The 24,227-nt window shown below is 41.3% G+C and overlaps 1 protein-coding gene across 2 annotated transcripts in view; it reads right to left on the bottom strand.

The window, feature by feature from the left end:
• AOAH (acyloxyacyl hydrolase) overlaps positions 1–24,227 on the bottom strand; it is a 132,303-nt gene that overhangs the window by 61,972 nt on the left and 46,104 nt on the right. For both annotated transcript variants that reach the window (XM_006124062.4, XM_075921745.1), the window contains exons 7-12: positions 15,063–15,133; positions 13,265–13,325; positions 12,704–12,774; positions 10,035–10,083; positions 9,011–9,059; positions 7,239–7,333 (exon numbers count right to left, since the gene is read on the bottom strand). In XM_006124062.4, coding sequence (XP_006124124.2) covers positions 7,239–7,333; positions 9,011–9,059; positions 10,035–10,083; positions 12,704–12,774; positions 13,265–13,325; positions 15,063–15,133 — 396 coding nt within the window. The remainder of the gene's footprint in view (positions 1–7,238; positions 7,334–9,010; positions 9,060–10,034; positions 10,084–12,703; positions 12,775–13,264; positions 13,326–15,062; positions 15,134–24,227) is intronic.

Here is a 24,227-nt window from a genome sequence, read left to right as displayed (position 1 = left end):
GGGGCCAATGAATGCAGACAGAAACTGTTCAGTAACTCACTTTCCAAAGTATCTATTCACAGGAAGGTTGGAGGAATCAAAGCAAAGTGTATTACATTGTACTGTAGCTATGTGTCAGAGGGAGCTAAGTACTGGAGAAGTTTAATGTATTCACCTCCTCACCTCCCCCGTCCCCGTCCCCGGGCTTAAAATCATGCTCTTGAATTGGTCTCAATTCAGGATGATTTTGGGGGGATTAGGATGTGACTAGCTCACTCTGTGTTCACAACCCAAACCCACATTACTGATTAGCAATTCCTGCTCAAGAAAGGCTTAGAATTGGAAGAGCAGAATTATTTTAGGTTAAATTTTAGGCAGGCCAAAAGAGTCCTCTAGGCAAAGATGTGCAGTACTTGGCCCTGGCTCAAGATGCACCAAAGTTCACCCCAATTTTACCCACTCGTTTATGTCATCAGAAAAAAACTCATGCATAGTGTAGTAAACCTCTTCACAAAGTGATCAAGAGACATAATTGCATCTGGGTGTCAAACCATACTTGCTCTCTAACTAATAACTAGTTTCTTTAAATGATAGAAAAATTAACATTTTTCCTGTGCTCATTCAGATTCAATATAAATTTCATTTAAATATGTATATGAAGGATATTTAACAATAGCGTTTAGCACTACACATTCTCAAAATGCTTGAGAAACAATTAGTATTCACAACCCTGTGCAAAGTAGAAAAACTGCTGTTATCCCCATTTTACAGATGGGGGCACGGAGACACAGAAATTAGGTATGAGTAAGAGAATCAGTGTCAGAGACTGGATTAGCCCTCAGGGATTTTCTGCTTTCAATCCTATGCTCAGACTACTTGACTACCACTTTCATATTCATGATGAAAAACAAATCAAATCAAATGTAATTATTGCAACTATTTGAGCAAATATGTTTAATGGTATTCAGCAGTGGCAGACTTAGATTTCATTTTGGGGGCTGCCTCCCTTGGGCCCCAGCTGAAAAAAAGAAAATTCTCCCTCATCTTCCCTCATTTTTCATTTTTTCCCCTTCATCTTCCTTCTATTTTATAGGTAATAGGAACTAAAAATAAAGTAAGGTATCTTGATTGTTTTTGTAGTTTAACTTTTTTTTCCATGGACCACTTGAAAATTGCTGAGAGTGATCTTTCCAAATGTTGCTTGTACCATTAGTTCTTAGGATAATAGTGCTTTATAAAAATAACCCTTAAAAACCTTTCCTTGTCCCACCTGAATGGAATTCTCGGATCACAGTTTGAGAACTTCTGGTCTAGATGAAAGCTTGTATTTGCATTATGCTAACATGAAATATGGGTAAAAATAGCAAGTACAGATGATGTTCAGCAATTGTTTCATTATTTTCCTCAGCATGACCTACAGGAGGAGCAATCAAAATCAGCCTGGCAGAACAACATGCATGAAAACAGTCTCTGGACAGAGAAAAATCACATTCTCTGATCTCTTGTTGGGGCCAAATACTGTTCCCACTGAAATAAAAAGGAGGCTTCCTATTGAGTTCAATGAGAACAGGCCCTGACATTTGGAGAGGAAAGAACAAAACCACTTGAGCATGGGCTACGTTGCTTTTAGCAGAGGTATAAAAGATTGCTGACTAGTGAGAAAGTCAGCAGACGTTTGATCTTTGCTCATTGCAATGGAGAAATCAGCAGTCAACGAGGCTAGAAGAGTCTCAGTACCATATCCAGCTCATTCTCTCAGCCCCCCTCCCACCACTGCCCACTGCACCCTTCCCACTCTGCTGTTTGGGACTCCTCTCTCCCGCACAATGCCTACTCTGCCCCTCCCCTCTGTGGGCCCTGTGGGAAGCCAGTCTCACCTTGACACATGACTGTGAACATGGGTGTGTGCATCCATGAGGCAAAGGAAGGCACTGCCTTCCAACACAGGGGGCTGTACACATGCCGCTGAATGCTCAATGCACCTCCCCTCTCTGCCTCCAAATTCCAGGTGTTGCAGCAGGATGTTTTTAGTGTGGTTCAGGCTGGGGAGGCAGAATAGCAGATAGCCTCCTCAGCCACCCACCAATGAACATGCATGGAACATATTCAGTCACATAAGCTTTTTCCACTGCTGAAGCCTGCAGTGTTTTCTAGCACACCTTCTCCAAGACAATTTCCAACCCTGCTCTCTACAGATCCCACGGTAGTTTGCTGTGTTGCTACTGCTACTTGCTTGCCAATTTCTTCCACTCATCCCTTCTTGGCCCATAGAATCCTAGAGCTGGAAGAGGCCTCAGGAGATCATTGAGTCCAACCCCCTGCCCAAAGCAAGACCAATCCCAACTCAATCATTGCAGCCAGGGCTTTGTTAAGATGGAACTTAAACACTTCTAGGGATGGAGATTCCACCATCTCCCTAGGTAACCCATTCCAGTGCTTCACCACTCTCCCAGTGAAATAGTTTGTCCTTGCCTCTTCTCCCAAGAAATGTGGCCTGGAGGGTTTTGAGGCACCTAGTGCAGCAGCAGCAGGGATTGTCCCCCCATATTCACCATGCAGGTGGTGGGAGCCAGAGAGGCCCAGAAGCCTGCTCCACCCTGCTGTGCCACCCTCCCTAGCCAGCTGCAGTTGGTTTCTCAGCAGCAGTGGGAAGCAGCCCCAGGGCACTCTGCTTCCTGCTGCTGCAGGGAAGCGGGACACAGCAGGCTGGAAGAGGGTCGTGCAGCAGGGCAGAGGAGGCTGTTGGGCCTTTCTGGCTCCTGCCACCCTCATGGTGAGTGCGGGGGGACAATCCATGCTGCTGTTGAATACATAGCTGGAGTTGTCTTACCTTAAGTCAAGCGTGGTGGTGTCCTCTTACTCCTGGCAAGAGCAGGAGTACTGGTCGCCACCAGGAGCACTCTCTGAGTTTGATTTAGCGAGTCTTAACTAGACTCGCTAAATCAAATTCTGAAAGATCAATCATGGAAGCGGCAATCTTCTGTGTAGTGTAGACATGGCCTTACTGAGCTAACCTGAATGAGTGTAAGACTAATTGTCAGCGGATTGAGCAACACACGGGAAGGGCACACTGCAGGCATCATAGCAGGGCTTGGAGGGGAGACCAACAGGGACAAGTTACAAGGGAATCAGTTTGATTCTCATGAGAGAAGACCTGCTTTATATGTGGACAAAGCAAGGAACAGTTGGCCCGTGATGGACTGGACCGGATGATACTGCACTACTTGAGTAATAAGAAAATGAATGAGTCTTTCAGGGCTAGACTGAGAGGAAGAACCTGATAGGGACTAAGGCCTTCTTCTCAGCTGGGATGAGAGAGGGAGAGGAAATGGCTAGTTCAAGAATGAGGTGGCTGGAATGTCTCTCTAGGAGACACTGAATTTGAGGAAGCCCTACAATTGTAGTGCCTTTGAGGCTCAGCTAGCTAAAATCCACTCCTGCATCCAATCCTCCAGTAAGTAGTTTTTTAAATCAGAAGAAGGCATGGAATTAACCTTAACTATACAAGGGTTAAACCTGTGCTAAAAAGAAACTGGATAATCCTGACACATCTTAAAACCAATTTTATTGCATTTCATGTAGGAAATATGCTGTGAATATGAAAGGTTATGTGCCAAGTTTCAGCCTCGAGAAACTGTTTATAGAAAAGTTGTAAAATCTAAACATCAATGATTTATAATAGAAATGCTGACAGTCTAAAATTGTAGCTTGAATACATCATTTTATTATTGTATTGTTATTGTCATCATCGTCAGTATCATTACCATATTTATTAGACAAGATAATCTCAATTATCATTACCACTAATTCATTATGTTCCATCATCAGCCCTGTCATCAATGTCATTCCTCTAATCATCTCTCAAACTATTAACGAAGAAAAACAACTGCTAATCGAGAACATTTAAATCAGTTCAGCTTTAAAAGTGAATGATGGAAAATGCATACAATTCTGACTGAAATTTGCGTGCCACCAGGAATGCTGTAATGATCGACACTGAATATTTTCTTTTCAAATGGCACATTTTTCACGCTCCTCTTCCTCAGGAGCCAGTGTGGGTTTAGCATGCTACAGAGAAATTCAGTTTCTTCAGCTAACTTTGTGTCACTTCTGAGCAATCCCGCTGCTGCTGACCCAAATGCAGTGCTGATAAACTCCAGAGGGATTAATATACAACCCTTCTCAACTAGTGGGTCAAATCTGTGCAACATAAGGATGTCTGTTCAGTGAGGAATAAAGAGAAGGAAAGGGGCATATTGGAGGATTTTTTCAAGTGACTTACTCCCCTGACCTTTTCTTTCCACCTTGCAATTGCAATATCTGCATCCTTAGTATAATTTACATTCTGGCTTTTTTTTTTCCAGTTGAAAAACATGAAGAGCTCATGCTGAGATGTGACCCAAATGAAGAGCCATCATTATGGTGTTGATAGAGTCCCCTGTACAATCTCTTTCCTTTAATACTAGTGCAGTGAATCCTTGGTTTCACATACACACTGTGACAGACTGCTGGCTAACCCAGAGCTCTGCCACTGCAGCCTGGCTGAAAAGGTCAGTTAGAACCAGCTGAACAAGGCCAGGCCTAAAGGTCTATTAGAAACAGCTGTCGGCCTCATTAGCCAGAGGGCTATATAAGGCCGTGAAAAGGAGCCAAGAAGGGAGCAAGGAGGGGGTGAGGGTGCCCCCAAGCCAGAAGGGGAGGCTGGCTGAGTTTGCCACAATCCAAAAGCTTTGTAAACAGGAGGTGCTGGGAAGCTGACAATAAAAGGCATGGGTGACTGCACCAGAGGGGGTCTCTGGCTGATGTGTGGACCAGAAGGTGTCCTAGGGCAAGGGGCCTGAGCCAGGACCTTGCCACAACACATACACACACAGTCACATGCCACATGCATGCTCTTTATGTGCATATGGAATAAAAGCTATGACATTTAGGCCTTGAACTGAGGACAAATGCTTTCCAGCTAGACTCTCAGCAAATTCTGCAGTCCTTATTCAGTGAGCAATGTTAATACAAAGAGACCTATTGAATTCAGTGAGGGTACATCTACACAGCACGCTTATTTTGAAATAAGCTATTTCTGATTTTTTCCATGAAATAGCTTATTTTGAAATAGCACATCTACACTACAAGGAAGCCTGAAATTAGTCTGAAGCCTGAAATTAGTGAGTGTGCTACCTTGATAAGGCACTGGAGGCTTTGGAGGCAATGGAGGTGAAGGGTAATTACTTTGAATGGCCCTGGGGAGGAGCTATTTCGAAATAGCTGCAGTGAAGCATCCATACTACTGTTATTCTGAAATAGCTATTTCAGAATAGGCATTAATTCCTCATGAAATGAGGTTTACAGAAGTCAGAATAAGCCATTCGTTATTTCAAATTTATTTTGAAATAACGAAATTGCTGGGTAGATGCTCAAATTGTTATTTTGGAATAATGGCCGTTATTCTGAAATAATGCTGCATGTAGATGCACCCTGAGTCTCCTTATATACATAATATTTAAACTAGGAAAGGATTACAGAACTGGGCCTACTGATTGCAAAACAACATTCCCTCCCCCCGCCCCCAAATCTTGCATTGATAAAGCCAAACTGTAGGGTAAAAATTTCTGAGGCAGGCTATGATATTCTGTTAAGAACCCCTATCCCAAATCTCAAGTCTGGAACAGGCCTATGAACACATAGGTCAAAGGCACAGTTGCATGAGTAGAAGGGAACCCCTGGCCCTGCTTAGCCCATGGAGGAAGGTCATCCTAGAGATAACAACGCAGACAATCACATTCCAGGGAAAGGCCCTACAGGTGAGAGACAAGACATAGCACATTCAATGGTGCTAGGAACAAATGCGCAATTGTCATGTACCCTAGGAAGCCTAATCCGAACTAGCTAGTCCGTGCCGCGTGTAGCCGGCATTTAAAAATGGTGCCGGCCGGCTTCATGCAAATGAAGCCCGGGAAATTCAAATCCCGGGCTTCATTTGCAACTCCGTATGACTACATTACCCGCCCCCTAGTTCGAACTAGGGGGGTAGTGTAGACATACCCTAAGCTATGGGCGGAAAACATTATGTAACCTTTCAGATTATTGCTCTCATTTCGCCTCATGGTTAGCACCTATCCGGGGGTCTGGGATCTTCCTTTCCCCCCCTCCCCCCCACATCACTTCCTCTGCCCATCAGCATCCTATATAATCAATTGTAATCTATTGTCTGGCAGTGTTCACCAAGCCTAACAAGCGAAGTGACACTCCACCAGTGCTGTGTGTAATAAACCCTCCTGCTTGCTTCATACACGTTGTCAAGACTCAGCTCCAGCATAAACATACTGGCTACATCTAGACTGGAATGATTTTCCACAAATGCTTGTAACAGAAAAGTTTTCCGTTAAAAGCATTTGCGGAAAAGAGCGTCTAGATTGGCACGGACGCTTTTCTGCAAAAGCACTTTTGCGCAAAAAAGCCCCGATCGCCATTTTTGTGATCGGGGCTTTTTTGCGGAAAACAAATCTCAGCTGTCTACACTGGCCCTTTTGCGCAAAAGTTTTGCGCAAAAGGACTTTTGCCCGAATGGGAGCAGCATAGCATTTCCGCAACAGCACTGACAATCTTACATGAGATCGTCAGTGCTTTTCCGGAAATCCAAGCGGCCAGTGTAGACAGCTGGCAAGTTTTTCCGGAAAAGTGGCTGATTTTCCGGAAAAACTGGCCAGTCTAGACACAGCCAACGGGTTTTATTTTCTGTGCAATAGTGGAGCTTAGGCCAGCAAAGAATTTGGCCCCAAACTCTACTCACATCAAAGGAGTCATGGCCAGTGTTCCCTGTAAATGGAGCACTTAGGCAGCCACCCAGCAGACATTCAGATGCCACCCAGCTGATTAGCTGGCAGCATGTACTTGTACCAGTGGTGCACATCCACACATGCTTGGGTACAAATAACAAAATGTATTCTGCCCATGGATGGAAAAAATTAGAGGCAACATTGGTCATAGCAGCAAAGAATTTGTGTCTTTGTCTTATAAATGTGACACTTTATTTTGTTTTTAAAAGAATTCTTTGGCAGTCATTTTGGCATAGACTGAGATGTTTCCCCTTCCCAACACTCTGCAGAATTCACTGCATGGAAATTTCCTTCAAAAATGCAATGGATTTCCAAAACAAAGGGCATTTTGCACCTGTTCTCTGTTGGCACCCTATGTAATAGGAGAGATGGCACATTTCAATCTGAGGCTGGCATTGCTTCAATGAGCAGAACAGAATTCCTTACCAGAGACATCTGTGCTGCTGTCATCCATTCAGGAGGGATGTGAAAGTGAGCTCCGGCTGAATCTCCCAACAAAATGATCCCCTTGGACTCTGCATCTAATAAGTACATTTCATTAGTAGTTTTTAAAATTCCTTTGGCCTTTGTCACACCGTAAAGTAAATCTCTGTATAAAAAAACCCCCAACAAGATGAAGATAAAAAAAAATGAAACGGCACTGGTATATTCAGTGTGCAAAATGGAAATAGGGCATTGGCCACTATTTGTGTTTGAAATGTGTTCATTTCAGAGCCTAGAACAGGAGATTTTTACTCCATCTGCACCAAAAGCCTGGCTAAACAGATGTGACAACAATCTACGAAAAACAAGTAGGCATGTTGTATGAATGAGCAAGAGAGAGAGAGAACACTTTTTGCTTAATGAGAAAGAATCCCATAAGATTTCATTCAAAGCTGGAATTGTTATTTTAACACAGGCTCTGCTGTGAAGCTAACATTCATTTTTACAACTCATGGAATATTTATTAAAAATACTTAAAACCAAACATTTAGGGAAACCAGAATAATCAGAGAAATGGTAATGACTCATATTAAGACTAGATTTGTGAGTCAGGGGCTCTTAAAGGCAGTTTCATTGGAACAATCTCACTTTTTAATAATTAATGTTACTTAGCACTTTCCATCTAAACTGATAAAATGCTCCACAAAGGAGGTTTTCATCTTCAAGTCACTAATATAATGTGAGTCAATATAGATATCAATTGAAAGTTATCATTTTTTAATATTAGCATGTTATAACACATGCGTGTGTGTGTTTAAGTGGCCTGAGCTGTTAGTATCTGTCCATTTCATAAGGTATGTCTGCACTACAGAGAAGATCAACCTTCCAGAGCTTGATCTTCTAGCATTCAATGTAGCGGGTCTATTGTAGACACCTAAATAGACTGCTGAGAGGAGCCCCTGCCAGCCTCCAGAGCTCTTCCTTCTGGAGAAGTAAAGGAAGCCGTCGGGACTGTGGCATTTAAAGTGAAGTGCATAGAGATATGCATATCAACTTAAGTGTCCTCTCACTCCTAGAGGGAGTCCCTACAACTTCAGCTTGGCAAGATGAATAAAAGTCTCTTCTCCATCTACACTCACTGTATCTGGTCTATGAATTAAAAAAATAAATTTCAGTGCTCTCAGCTGGGTATCTCTCAGTCCTAAATTCACTTTTTAAATAATTTTTCAGGTAGTATCAATTTTATAACAACATATGCCCTAAGGCTGCGTCTAGACTGGCATGATTTTGCTGAAATACTTTTAACGGAAAAGTTTTTCCGTTAAAAGTATTTCCGCAAAGAGCGTCTAGATTGGCACGGATGCTTTTGCGCAAAAACACTTTGCCAGTATAGACGTGCTTTTGCACAAGAAAGCTCCAATGGCCATTTTAGGGGCTTATCCCTGAGTGGGAGCGTCAAACTATTTGCACAAGAAGCACTGAATTCTTACATTAGAACGTCAATGCTCTTGCACAAATTCAAGCGGCCAGTGTAGACAGCTGGCAAGTTTTTGCGCAAAAGCACTTGCTTTTGTGGAAAATCTTGCCAGTCTAGATGCACCCTTTGAGTTTTTCCCCTCATATTAAAGCAAGGAGTGAATTTGCCATTTTTGTCACTGTAAAGAAGATGTGAAATCTGTTCTTTTCTCTAGATTTACAATGACCGTGGCTGTTTTGTATAAAAATATATGTAACATAAATATTGAATTAGCCATGTACTAAATTTAATGATTTACCTTCACAGAATTTTTTCTCATATGGAATTCCATCTTTTGGATCTACACCCTGTTAGAGGAGAAAAAGGAAGAGAAAAAGTCTATTTGATACCTCTAAAGTGACAGCATAAATCAAAGTGTAAGACTTTCATTTAGAATATTTGTTTCTAAGAAATATCTTATCACAATGTTGATTTAATTATAACCTTAATTCTTTTATAACTAAGTTTTTTGTCTGGGAGTTCCCTTTTTTAAAAAGAGAGATTGCAAAGAAGTTCAAAGGTCTTACTGTGTCACTGGAGTGGTGTTAAATCCAATGTAATCTAAATAGCATCTTGTTTCAGAGCTCTCAAGTGGCATCTGGTTTGGATTTAATTTGGATTTGATGTCTCTTTCAAATGCTGCACTATAAAAGTCATATTTTTTCCATATTCTCCAGTAGATCATTTAATTTCCCAATTGTCTCCAGGTATGTCGATGGAAGCACTATACTTCTAGTTATACTTATAACTTCTAGCAAAATGCAGGACAATGTAGCACTTTAAAGACTAACAAGATGGTTTATTAGACGATGAGCTTTCGTGGGCCAGACCCACTTCCTCAGATCAAATAGTCCTGCATTTATAACTTCTAGGCATTCCCTTTTGGATGTTGCACTCACAGAACTTCATAAGATGCCTGAAACTTTGGCAAAACAATCACCCCCTTAACACATGAAAACAAAGCACCAGCCCAGGAAACACTTGTATAATTGGGTTTTATTGCTATAAACCTGAAGTATAGTGAGATTCATGTTTCAGAAAGCTCTGGATGTTTCTCTCCACCCACCCAGAGAGATATCTTTTATTCACAAGTAGTAGCAGCATATTCTGCAAGTACACCCAGTGACTTCAGTGGTATTACTTGTGATCTCACAATCTGGTATGTAAATGGAAATAGTCTAAACACTTGCAGACTAATTCTAAAATAGGGGGTGGGTGAGTGGAAGGAAGGAAGAAGAGAGGAGATCAGGAAGAAATGTCAAGATTTAATATAATTTACTTACCCATATACCATTACAGTTAGAATCCCTTTCCACATCCCAATTATCAGGGCTAATACAGAATTACAAAAAGAGACATGGCATTACAAATAATCACATAGGGCTAATGGTAAAATGCTTTGCGCGTTTCAAGGAAACCAGCCTTCTTGGTCCATTTTCTACAAGACTTTAATGCCCAAAGCACATGTGTTCCCTGGAGGTGATCAAACAGGCAGGAGAACAAATTTAAGCAGTTAGAAGAGAATAATTAGACATTTCAACTTGTCCATACGTTTTTCTTTTCAGAATTTAAGAGAAGTGAAATCCCCCCACGACCTCTTCCCCACAGATCAGTAATTTAGAGCCCACCTGTTCAAGATGCTGAGTAATTCTAAGTCGGTACATATTTTCCATGGAGCTGGAGTGTCATTCCCAGCTTCAATAGACACACCCACAGCAACATGGGAAGAATACTAGCGTAGCTACAGCTGCATGGGCAGCAGGGTGGGCTGGCTGCCCCAAGTGCAATCTCATTTGAAACTGTACATACATAGTTGCGGTGACTGGCTCATTCTGATGCTCAGGGCTGCCAAAAAGCAGGGACAAAGTGGGCAGCCTGCTCCAAGCCCTGATGATTTAAAAGGGTCTGGGTCTCCAGGCTGCCACCGCTGCTGCCATAGCCAGGGCAGTGGCTGGAGCTCTGGGCCCTTTACATCCTTGCATACTACTAGCCGCGTGGTCTGGGCAGCAGACCATTTGGTAGCGGCAGGCTAGCCCCCAGCCTGGCCCTTCTCTTTTGGGAGGGAGGCTTGAAGCTTGCCCTTCCTATCTGGCCCAGGGACCCAGCATTTCTATCCTCAGCCCTGGCCATGTGCCTACACTGTTATTTTAATGTGACCAGCTTGGCCAGAGATACCGGTCTTTGGTCAGAGGGGCTGGTCCAGTTTTTAGCAGCGGGTTGGACTCAATGGCCTCCTGAGGTCCCTTCCAACCCTATGATTCTATACCACAGATATGTCTACCTGAGCTGAAAATTACCCCTCCAGTTTTAATGAAAATATACCACAAGTCTTTGTGGCCTCCACTACCACTGAAGTTAACTGGCTCTACCCTTTTCTTCCCTGGTTCGACACTATTTCAAATATCATCAACATTTATTGACGGCCTGATTCCAAGCCCCACTAAGTCCATGAAAAGGCTTCCATTGACTTCAGCAAGCTTTGGATCAGGCCCATCATCTAGAACAGTGTTTCCCAATTTTATTTGGCCATGGAACCCTTTTAAACTCGAAAGAATTGTGTGGAACCCCTAATAACAGTCTAATATATGGACATCAGCGCTGAGCAGTGACATCATTGTCCCCATTCTCTGGCGAAGCTGGCATTACACAGGGACACTTATTGTGGCAAACACAAATGAAAATTGTTTTCAATAAAATTAATAAATGCTTAATATTAATTATTTTTTTAGTCATCAAATGTTATTGTAATGGAATTTTCTCACGGAACCCTTATTTTCACCATTTGGGAAACATTGAGCTAGTACAACTGGCTCATTCTCAATTTATATTGTGGCCCTGTCTTAAGTTTCTCCTGTGTTAACTGTGGTTTTAGAAGATTGTTTCTGCTAATACAATTGTGTTGCCCAGTGTGAGTGGAACATAATTCTGCTTAGTCTGTTTTTTTAAACTATTCAGGACTTGCCAAGTATCTTGTCTAGGGGACAGGTTTAAAACAATATTTCTGGGGATTTATACCCTGTGGGTGCTTGGTGATGCAATTGTGTGAGCAGAAACCTTTTAAAAAAATGTTATGGCATGGGTATAGTAAAGGGCAGAACTGTACCTTTCTCCACTCTGTATGTGCATGCAAGTTCCACTCATGCAAGTGGGAGTTATTTACGTGGTCTGAGGGAAAATAGTACTTACATCGAATGTATGCCAATGTTAGTGAGACTGGAATCTGAGCCTGTATCTAACCAGTCATCTATAGGTGAAATTTCCATCCATCTCGGTAGGAGCCACACATGTGGACTGAGGGCTGTGTGCTACTCTTAAACGCACATAATATTCAAACTCGAACTTTTCCTCCTTTCATTGGCCTGTTTCTGCTTCTGTACAGCTCTCAGTAATTTCAGTGGGAACCTTGCATGTGCATCTGAGGGCACAACAGTGCATGTATGTGTGTTCTCCTATGCCCTACTCTGTCTAGTTTTAATTGCTCTTCTGCAATACTTCCTGTACCAGTATAACAGTATAGCCAACTTCTAGCGAATACCAAATAAATAGGAGTTCACTTTGAAAATCAAAAAGTGTCAAAAGGGCCTGATCTGCAACCTCCAGTCAAATCAAGGAGGAAGTGATGGGAAACAGTATAGTCTACTGGATTAGGACTCAAGAAACTGGGATTTATTCCTGGCTCTGCCACTGACTTGCTATGTGACATTTTGTCAAATCACTTCACCTCCTGTGCTTCTCTTTGCCTCTCCTCTCATCCCCTGTTTGTCCTGTCTATTTAGACTGCAAGTTTTGTGTTCCTGTACAGCATCTATCGCCCTTGGGTCCCATCTGGGTGCTCTCAGAATACAAATTAATAAATAATAACACTAATAATGCATATGCTTCTAGGATTTGGCCAAAAAATGTAAAACATTTCTTTTTAACATGCGTATCTAAAAATAATTAACAGGATTACCGTCTACCAGGATACACTGTTGTTGTTCCTTCATTGCAGTCTCTGCCTCTCCAGTGATATCCCCTTAAGGTCTAAAAGCCAAGAGAAGCACAAATAGGATGCTCTTTTAATTTTTTTTAAAATTTCAAATACTGTATCTAAAATGAGAGTCTAACTCAAGGTGCGGGAATAAAGCCTGGTAAATGGGTTTTATTCTAAATGCCCAACACTTAGCTTTAATAAATGATGCTGTGTTAATTTTGATACAGAAATAAGAGAAGCCACCAATTTTAAATTTTACACGGCTTTGCTTTGCCATTTATTAATTCAATAAACATATTACTCAGCGGCAGACCTGTTTGCTTCTGCAGACAACATAACTATCTCCAAAAATGGCACAAATGAATGATTTCTTCCAATTTCCTACAAAAAGAAATTACCTGCTATCATAAAAACTTCTCTCACTCAACTCCTATGCTCTCCCATGAAAGCAAAAGGTTTTGTGAAAGTTAGAAGGAATTTCAGAGAGATTCTTGTCAATAAGGGATGATCCCACCAAAAAAAAAAAGAAACTTTACTTACTGGGAAAGCACTAAATTTATCTCCATCAAGGTCTTCATAAGGTAACTTATTTTTTATGATGCTGTAAAAAAAAAAAAAAAAAAAAAAACACCCCACAATACTTTGTTTCAGAACCAAAAATGCAATCCAAAGATGAAAGTCTACAAGCTGATAGCTAATTAATTCCTCACTCCATGTTCAGGCACAAGTATCCGCATTTCTGTGTATCAATTCTGCATTTCAGGGTATCGATTTCAGACACTCTGTTCTCAGTTCAATGGAGTTACCCCTGCATAACATTAGAATGTGGCACTCAATTCCTAAAATAAGCTAGCAAATAAAATCTGCAGTAAGACTAGCCTAATGCTTTCTGAATTATGTGAAGTGACAGCATACTGGACCCCATGGATCTTGCAGCTTTTCTACACATTATGACATCTGTCCTTGGCTAGGAAAAGCAGATTAGCATCTGTCTTTAGTGGTGAAACAAGCATTCCTATGTATTGCTTAGCAGGTGGTGGTCTTGGCATGACATGCTAAGAATCATCTCCTTGGGAAACTTGGCATATGACCTTCAAAGAGCTTCCAACCTTTTGGACACGAGAGCTGCTGAAGCAGAGTCAAAAAACTAAGCTGCTGTTCCTAGCCTAGGTGGTTTCAAAGTACATTAGCATCAGGCACTGAAGAACCAATGGAGATAGTTCTATTTGTACTTGTTGTAACCCTGGTTCTCCATGCACTCAGTATTTCAAAAGTGCTGATTGCTTTAGGCTAATTCAGTGTCTGTGACTAGTGTAAGTTGAAAGGAAGTGGCATAGACCAGAACAAGTTCAAAGTGGAAAATCTATCCTGCCAAGTATGGGGGGGAGGGAATTGAACATTGTTGATCAGGCATATATTTTATAATGTGTATGTAAATTTTGGCTCCTACTAGCACTATCTGACTCATGGAGCTAAATCTTCTATTCTCCCTGCTCATAATACTTCTGGCCTTGACTTAATGGATTTTACAGACTCTCTAGACTAACATGTCTACACAGATCGCCCCAACTCCTACTATTGATATTTGAGGTTCACTCACAAGAATGAAATTTTACTGAACAAATTGGGCTGGGGAGTTGGGTCATTCGAAAAATACTTTCTGTGTTCTTATCCCTTACTTACTAGATATGCTTCAGGTATTATTCCTCTAATCCATACATTCTCTATTCCAACAGATGCTCCCTGAAACTAGTAGCCCAGTCAATGCCCAGTTATAAGTTCCTTTACTGAGACTCTAGCTTTAATGTCCATGTAGCTGAGCATTTTGCCTGTGCGTTCTTTATTTTGTGCCTTTTAGAATTATACAGATGCTACCTGCTGTGATCAAAGGAAAGCATGTTTCTCTCCAGTGCGACAGGAAGCACAGTAACTGGGTAAATGACCAATATGGGCAAGTCTTTTGGAGATAGGTAATCTGTAAGGAGAAGTGGTGCTAGATGATAAAATGGCTTGTGGACATGGAATGTTTGGTGTATGTGTGGGAAGATGCCAGGATACCCCAGTTTGGGAGAGGGTCTGCATGTCCTTCTACCACCACTGTTATATTTTTGTTTTCAGTATTAAAAATAATCAAATACATTTCTAGCATCCTCCTCCAGGAGCAAACAAGCACCTTAACTGCTATACTTTTTAAAAGATGTTTCTGATGGGAAACAATGTTATCTACATAAGGAGAACAAAGCCCTTCTAAGTCTGAATATATTTTTACTTCTTAAAAGGAACAAGTATCACAAATATTATGATGTCTGTGACTAAGAACTGCAAATATCATACATACTATTTAATCTTCTCACACAGCTTGACCAGAGGGGGAAATGCACATATACTTGTAAAACCGGCTATATTTTTCTAGAAAAAGAGAACAGTGCATTAGTTCATATAGTTCATGTACTTCTGCCTGCTTATGTAATAGTTGTCACAAAATTAAAGGGGATGAACAATTTCCTGGGGAAAACAGTCATTTTTCAGGATTCTTCACTTTATTAAAGTTGTCCATGTCAATGTTTTATATACCATCTGCATATTGCCTGAGAGCAGAACACGTGAGAATGATACTTACCAGGAATTATGGAAATGTTCATGTTCATTGAACAAAAATCTTGTTCCTAAGTGCTCAGTGGCTTTGAGAGAGCAAGGGATGCAAGATCAGGTTCAAAAGGAGGTGAATTTCATGGGCTGGATGTGTACAGAGTACACCCATTGGGTTTTTTATAGGATTCTTATATAGAAAACCCAGAGCAAGGCCATGTTTACCACCTTTAGAAAACTATACTCCAAGGTAAACCCTTTTTATAATGCATGAAACTTCACTGGTGACAAGCCAAATATGGAGGACACAAATTAATTGTAACATCCCATAATTAAGTAGCACTTATTGGTACTTGCTTCTGTCAAAGAAATGCTCACATAATGCAAACAGGGCATTAATTTAATGAGAATGTTGCTATTATGACCTACTGTATGTTCAAATGGACTATAAATATTAAGGGCTAAATTCTTTTGTCAGTGCACAGTCTGAGTAACTGGGCAGTGTGCTAAGGAGGTTTGTAGGGCATAAGCATGAAAGGTTGGAACAGAATCTTTTCCGCAGTACGTGAAAGATTATTGTTATATTTAATACATAGTGCCTAGGAGCCCTAACTATGGACTAGGATTCTTTTGTGCTAGGCACTGTATGCAGAACAGGAAAAAAATGGTCTCTGCCCCAAAGAGCTTACAAACTAACTATAAAACAAGAGACAACAGATGCACAGACAGACACATGGGGGAGTACATTGGAATAATATTGGTTAGAATGGCAATCGCAGTCACAGATCCATCAGTCCCACCAATTGTAACGACGCTCTCTAATTTCGCTCCCATGCTGCTGTGCTTTGCAGCATACAAGAAGATTCAAGAGTTCTGAGTGGGTTCCTTGTACCATGACTCCTAATATTGTAGCAATGCACCAGTTCTGCTGTGTTCAGGACTCAACATGGCCATGGTGGCAGGGATTAGAGTAGAAGGAAATAGATTTGCTCAGGCGATAACAAATGATTGGGAACTATCCACTTTGTCTCAGGGGCACAATGAGTGACCAGCTATCTTCAGCATCTGACATTCGAGAAATTCTTGAATTGCCTACACACCAGTGCTAAGAGGCCTGGGTTACAAATAAGAGAAACTGGAATTGCTTGTTTAGGAGAATAAATTCTCATAAAATTTACTGAAAAAATTATTGAAACCTAGTGGGATGGTTTGCACCATTGGAATGTAAAAATCAATGTTTATAACCTATTTAAGGAGAAATGAATGGACAAAAAGGGAGGAATGACATTCTATGTCAAAAATGCTATTACTTATTTCTGAGTCACTGATAACTTGGAAGGAAATGATCTTGAATGCTTCTGGATGAGTGTCCTAACAGATAAAGCACAAGACTAGATATTAGTTGATGTCTGCTACACCCCATCAAATCACACTAGAGAACAGGATGACTGCTTTCTAACGCCCCTATCTATAATGTTTAGGAAAAATAGCTGTGTGCTCATGGTGGACTTCAATGTGAATGACATATGCTGCCAGAACTAACACATCCTTGCAATTTCTAATCATTATAGATGGCAATTCCCTAACTCAAAAAGTGCTGCAGCCGACACAGGAATTCTTTATTAGATCTGTCCTATTAAACAAAGAAAAACTTATCATAAAACTAAAAATTAATGATCACTTAGGTATATTTCTGTTTGGCATTCAGAGAAAAAACATATTAACAATCTTTCCATTTCACTAATATCTAACTCTCCAGGGTATTCAACAGAAACTGTTAACGTTAGACATTTTAAAATCAGTAAGTTCAGACAACTTATATGCCAGAGTTTTAACAGAGCTGGCTCAGCAGCTCAGTTTGCCATTAACGGTATTTTTCAGCAAGTCTTCCAGCAGTGAGGAAGTTCCAGAAAACTGTAAGAAATCTAACAGACCATTCTTAAAACAGGATGATGTGGGTAATTAGATCCTATTAACCCTGATATCAATCCCAGGCAAGATAACGGGAGCAGTTGATATGGGACTTGATTTAAAAAAACCCCTAAGGACAGTAATGTAATTAATGCAAATCAACATGGTTTTATGGAAAACCGATCCTGTGAAACTAACTGACTACGTCTAGATTGCATCCCTTTTTCGTAAAAGGGATGCAAATTAGACGTATCGCAATTGGTAATAAAGCGGGGATTTAAATCTCCCCCGCTTCCTTAGCATAAAAATGGCTGCCGCTTTTTTTCGGCACGGAGCTTTGCCGGAAAAAAGCGCCAGTCCAGATGCAGATCTTTCGGAAAATAAAGCCTTTTCCGAAAGATCCCTTATCCCTTATTTTAAGAGGGATAAGGAATCTTTTGGAAAAGGCTTTATTTTCCGAAAGATACGCATCTAGACTGGCGCTTTTTTCCGGCAAAGCTCCATGCCGAAAAAAAGCGGCAGCCATTTTTATGCTAATGAAGCGGGGGAGATTTAAATCCCCGCTTCATTAGCAATTGCGATACATCTAATTTGCATCCCTTTTACGAAAAAGGGATGCAATCTAGACGTAGCCAGTTAGTATCTTTTTCTGATTAGATTACTGTAAGTAATAGTGTTGACATAATTTTCTCCGACTTCTATAAGGCATTTGGTTTGGTACCTCACATCATTTTGATTAAAAACTAGAACAATATAAAACTATCATGGCACATATTAAGTGGAATAAAAATGAGCTAACTGATAAGTCTCACAGAATAAGTGTAAATAGAAAAACATCATCAAGTGGCTGTCCTTCCAGAGGGTTCCCTATGCTATTTAACTTTTTTTTATATATATAAATGATCAGGAAGAAGCCATATAATCCTCAATGATAAAAGTTTGCAGATGACACAAAATTGGGGGAGTGACAAACAACGAAGAGGGCAGGTCTGATTCAGAGAGATCTGGATTGCTTGGGAGCAAGCAATATGCATTTTAATGTGGCTAAATGTAAATAGAGGTATGTAGGAACAAAGAAAGTAGGCTATACTTGCAAATAGGGGACTCTCTCTTAGGAAGTAATGACTCTGAGAGAGACTTTTTGGGTTGTGGTGGATAAACAGCTGCATAGGAGCTCCCAATGTGATGCTGCAGGCATAAGAGCTAATGTGATCCTGGGATGCATAAACAGAGGCATCTCGAGTATGACTAGAGAGATTACTTTACCTCCGTTTTTGACATTAGCATGACTAGGGCTGGAATGCAATGTCCAGTTCTGGTGTCAGCAGTTCAAGGAGCTAATTGGAGATGGTTCAGAGAAGAGCCACAAAAATGATTAAAGAATTAGAAAACAGTCTAAACAGAGCTCATCAGTTTAACAAAGAGAAGCCTAAGTGGTGACTTGATTGTAATTTATAAGTATCTACCTAGGGAATAAATATGTACCAATGGGTTCTACAATACAATCCAGTGTCAGGAAATTGAAGCTAGACAAATTCAGAACGGACATAAACCATGTTCCCTTCAATTTTTTTCCATCCATGGGCAGAACAAGTTTTGTTCTGTGCACTGAGGCATGTGTGGACATGCACAACTAGTAGAAACACAGGCTGCTGGCTGTCGGAGCTCTGCTAATCAGCTGGGCAACATTTGAATCTCTCCTGGGTGGCTGTCCAAGTTCTCAGCTTACAGGGAACACTGGCCACAAGGCATACATTTTTGATAGTGAGGGTAATTAGCCACTGGAACAATTTTCCAACGGTCATGGTAGATTCTCCCTCACTGACAATTTTTTAATCAAGAGAGGATATTTTTCTAAAAAAAGATGCTTAAGTAATTATTTTGGGAGAAGTTCTCTGGTGTGTGTTGTGGAGGAGGTCATAACAGATTATCACAATGGTCCCTTCTGAGTTTGGAAACTCTGAATAGGTGTAAATATCACACAATAAAGCAATACTTTAATTTGCTGTACCACTTACCAAGCTGTGGTTTACACACACATCCAACACCCCACCCCCCCAACTATCTTGTATAACTGTTTTAAACAATTTTGGATACTGTGCTTAGTTTTTCAAAAAGTCCTTTGCACAAATATATTGACTGTTTAAATGCCCCCCTCCCACCCTGTAAATCTAATTCAGCTGATGAATACAAAAGCAACGGAGATTGTAAAATATTTTTTAGCACCCTGAGCGTCACTCAAGCTGTCAGCTTTTAAGCTTCAGCCCAAGTCACGATGTTCTGCAGTGTGCAAAAAGCCTTTGATGTTAACACAGCCACATCTGAAGCCTCTTTGGAAAGACAAACTGGTGCTTTAAATACTTTACTGTCAAATTTGAGTCCAAACTTAGCTGTAAGTAGAATAGAAACTTTCCTCCCCTCCTTTTGGCTTGTCATTTTAAAGCAGCTTCAGACTGAAGCCGCATCAACTTCAAAGATTTCACGTACACAGCAGATATTCCAGCTTGGGCAGAAGCAGCTGAGGTGATGGTTGCACTGAAGTCTTTGAAGACACAAAAAAGAGATTATAGCTAGTCCTGTGCATACACAATAGGTCTCCTCCCCTTGCATCCCTCATTGCAGGCCAGCTAACAACTGCGCTACTTTCACAAAGGGGAATGCAGGGATACTTTCAGCTCTGTGCAGAAACATGGACAGCCTCCCTGGATCCCTGGCAAGGAGTGTGTGTCTGTGTGGGGGAGGGGAGTGGTTCAGCTCTGTACTCCCGGAAGGGGCAGGGCCAAGTGCAGAAGAGGTGGGGTTGGGGCCAGCCAGTGCACGATGTGAAGTTCTGGCAGCAATTTTAAAAGGCCCATGGCTCTGGCCTCTACTGCTGCTGCAATAGCAGCAGTTGCAGCTGGGAGCTCCAGGCCTCGTTGAATGATCAGGCCCTGAGGCAACTTCCTCATTTGCCCCTTCGCCTCCTTGGTGGACCTGACTCTGTTTCCCTAGCAGGCAGAAGGAGATATCTGCACCCTCACAATTCTTCCCTTCCCGCACAACACAGACATACTGGTCCACAGAAGAGGGATGATGGACTGAGGGGAGAAGACTGCTCCATCCTACAGGATATGGCAGCCTACACAAGGGAGCGCTCTATATCTCCCTTTACACACAAGGAAACTCTATCTCCCTTTGGGAGCAATGTGCTCCCCCTGCTTTCTAAATAGGACTGTGCTTAAAGAAACAGGATATTATTTGAAATGGTCTTCCATTCAGACTTTTTTGAGTCAGTTAGGCAACTTTCTGACAAGTCTGCCTGTCTGCTGGGTCTGCTGCCATTTTGGAAAGCACACTGGATGCAGCCTTTTGCACAGGCCACACGCACTATGCTCTCTGATGGTGAGCTAATCTTTTGTTTTTATTCTTTGTTGTCCTGAATCTAAAATAAAATTCGATCCGACTGCAAGTGTATGGTTGCACTTTTTGTATGGTGAGTCATAACAGCTCATTAAACTCTTGGAAATTGTTAATTTTAATTAATTTGTAGCTTTAAATATGTTTCAATAAGGATAGCTCTGAGGTAATTGCTAGAAGTATACTGGGATTAATTTCAGGATGGGCCTAACCAATTTACTAAGAAATTAATTTTAATGCAACTTTGATTTTGCACCGTGAAGTTGTCTGTCTTAAAGAATTCATGCTCATTGTTCATTGAGCAGTGAATGGGAGAACTAGTATTTTGATGAATAACTGAACTATTATACATCCTGTCTCAGGGCCATCATCTACCGAGCTCTGTTGGGTTAACTGAGCTTACAAATTTACCCTAGTTGTGAGCTCAATTGTGAAAAGTGAGTGAAAATTCATAAAATATCGCAATAGCTTCTAACAAAATGTGGATGGGAAAAGGTCCAAAAGGGAGACAGACAGACTGAATGAATCCAAACAAAAAGGCCAAGTGGTATAACTCATGGATTGTGTTAAGATTATGTTTAATAAACAAAGAAAAGCACAGGACTGAAAAAAAATCAATGGAGCAAAATTGGTGTATTGGAAATTAGGCTTAGTTAATGGACCATTGTTCTTCTTCTACCTTCTGTCCATCATTCCCTTTTGACATCCTTAAAAGACCATTGTGGGGGGAAAGGAAAGGAAGAAGATTTGTTCACTTATAGCTACTGACTCAGAGAGGGGTGAACCAGTAGGAGTGAGCTTTACCATCATGGCTGCCACCACTACTATCTCCTGGGACACAGTCACCATTGAGCTGTCTTCTTCCTAATCCAAAAACATGCCCTGACCAGGCCTGAGAGAAGAACTCAGATGACATCACCACCACTACTGGCTCCAGCTAAATCCTGACAGGCAACTATCTGGGATATGAGACATTTTCATCCCCTTTCTCCTCAGTGTGTCCTATTCCTTTCCCTATCTTACTACTTTTCGTTCCTATCCCTCTCCTTGTATCTAATAAGAGTCTTGATTAGCCAGCCAGCATAATTCCCATCGCTATTGTAAGCCTCTGACTAGAGAGGAAAATAAAAACAATGCCCCCAAAAGCCCAATGCTGGCTTGCCAGGTTTTGGAGTGGTTAATAAGACTATGTTCCATCCCTGAGTTTCTTGAGCAGTGAGATAGCAAGAGATGGTCAACACCAGAGACAAACTATTTTCTTTTTGCCGCTCTTTTCTCTTACCTCTCGGGGGTGTTAGTCTTGTTTTGTCTTTTAGGAAATGGGATTGGACTTTAACAGCAGCTGCAGCAACAATGGCTTCGGTGCCTCTCAGCTAACTTTTTCTCTCACCCCCCTGCCTACCCCATATACAGTCATCATCTTCTTTAATACCATATAAAAGACTGTCAGAGGGATTTACCTTCAAAAAATTCTCTCCAGCTAAAGGGAATGAGAGCAAGGGAATATAAAGTGAAAGCCTTGCCTAGTACTTTGCATTTCAAATGCTTTAACTCCTTTTTCCTGTGTCTTTAATATAAGGGTAAAATGTTCCTTTCCCCTCTCCCCTCCCGTGGCTCTAAGAAGGCTGAGGTCTCTGCATTACTAAACCCCTACCTTGTACAGTTTTACATTTCTCCATTGATAGGAAAAAAATAAAAAATTCATGCAATTTGGGAAGAAATATTTGACCATCACTAACGTGATACTGAATGGAAAACATAATGAGCATGGTCCTGCTGTTGCTGCACCACATGAGCCGAAACCCTTATTTACAGTGCATTGTTTATTTCCTTGGCAGTAGCCCAAAGGCTAATTAAGAATCTCAGTTTTCATTTCTGTGAGCAGCATCACAGTGAGGATTCAGGAAGAAACAATATCAATAATTCCTTTGCAAACAGCAAAAAAGGTTTGCTCAGTAATCGAATGCCTGAAGAAAATTGGAAGCAAACTCCATGGTTTCTTCGAGTCATAAAACTGAAGCCAGCCACCGACAAAAAAAAAAGGAGATCTTCATTTCACTGCTTCATTTCACAATTAGAGATGGACGCAGGCCTCAGAATGTGAGGTTTCAAACTCCAGTGCTCGAGGCTAGTTTGGTTCAGCCCACCATCAACAAAAGGAGCAATTTGAAAATTTGGAACCAGTTTCGTATTTGGATTTCAAAGAATCCCAAAGCACAGGAGTGTTCAGCTGCAGAGATTTGGTTGAGGGCTTATCTTCACTCGCAATAGGTCTATGAATGCAGTAAAGGTTGGAGTCATGGTGAGTTAGGAAGAAAAGTGTAATGCAAAATAAAACAAAGCTGGAGCAGGAACAGATATTGAAGCCCAGCTGGAGGAAGAGCACTGGACTGCATTGATGTGCTCTGGAAACTTCTGCTTCGGTAAAGGATCCAAATAAGATTTGAAACAAAATGTCTGACATCCGGCTATTGAAGCAGCCTTCTAAGCATTGCAGTGTCATGGTGTTTTGTGTTTATTACCTGGATTCCTGTGCGGCACCAGGGCTATATTGTGCCTTTGGTCTATGTGAGCAGATATCACTGATGTCAGTGAGAACAGTACATAACAGGGTCCTGCTGCCTCCAAAGACTCCTGTTTCCTTAATTTACTGCCCTAAATCTACTTCCCCATTCATGCTGCCAACCACGTCTTAATTAACAATATTCTTACATCTATAGACAAGCATCTCTGTGACCCTACATGACTATGTAGCACTTTAAAGACTAACAAGATGGTTTATTAGGTGATGAGCTTTCGTGGGCCAGACCCACTTCCTCAGATCAAATTGTGGAAGAAAATTGGCACAACCATATATACCAAAGGGATACAATCAAAACAAGTGAACACACATAAAATTGACAAATCAGATTTTAGAACAGAGGGGGAGAGCTTAGTGTCTATGGGTATGTCTACACTACCACCCTAGTTCGAACAAGGGTGGCTAATGTAGTCAATCGAAGTTGCAAATGAAGCCTGGGATTTAAATATCCTGGGCTTCATTTGCATCTTGCCGGGCACCGCCATTTTTAAATCCCCAGTAGTTCGGACTCCGTGCCCGCGGCTACACGCGGCACGGAGTAGATAGTTCGAATTAGGCTTTCTAATTCAAACTACCATTACACCTCGTTCCATGAGGAGTAACGGTAGTTCGAATTAGAAAGCCTAATTCGAACTACCTACTCCGTGCCGCGTGTAGCCGCGGGCACGGAGTCCGAACTACTGGGGATTTAAAAATGGCGGCACCCGGCAAGATGTAAATGAAGCCCGGGATATTTAAATCCCGGGCTTCATTTGCAACTTCGATTGACTACATTAACCACCCTAGTTCGAACTAGGGTGGTAGTGTAGACATACCCTATGAGATAATGATATTAGGGGTGATAATTGGGGAAGCTATCTTTGTAATGGGTAAGATAATTAGCCTTAACAAAGATGCTAATTATCTTACCCATTACAAAGATAGCTTCCCCAATTATTACTCCTAATATCATTATCTCATAGACCCTAACTTCCCCCCCACCCCCGTTCTAAAATCTGATTTGTCGATTTTATGTGTGTTCACTTT

The sequence above is a fragment of the Pelodiscus sinensis genome, chromosome 2 (assembly GCF_049634645.1).
Source record: "Pelodiscus sinensis isolate JC-2024 chromosome 2, ASM4963464v1, whole genome shotgun sequence".
Lineage (NCBI taxonomy): Eukaryota > Metazoa > Chordata > Testudines > Trionychidae > Pelodiscus > Pelodiscus sinensis.
Note: the sequence above shows the minus strand (reverse complement) of the source record. Positions and strands in the feature narration are given on the sequence as shown.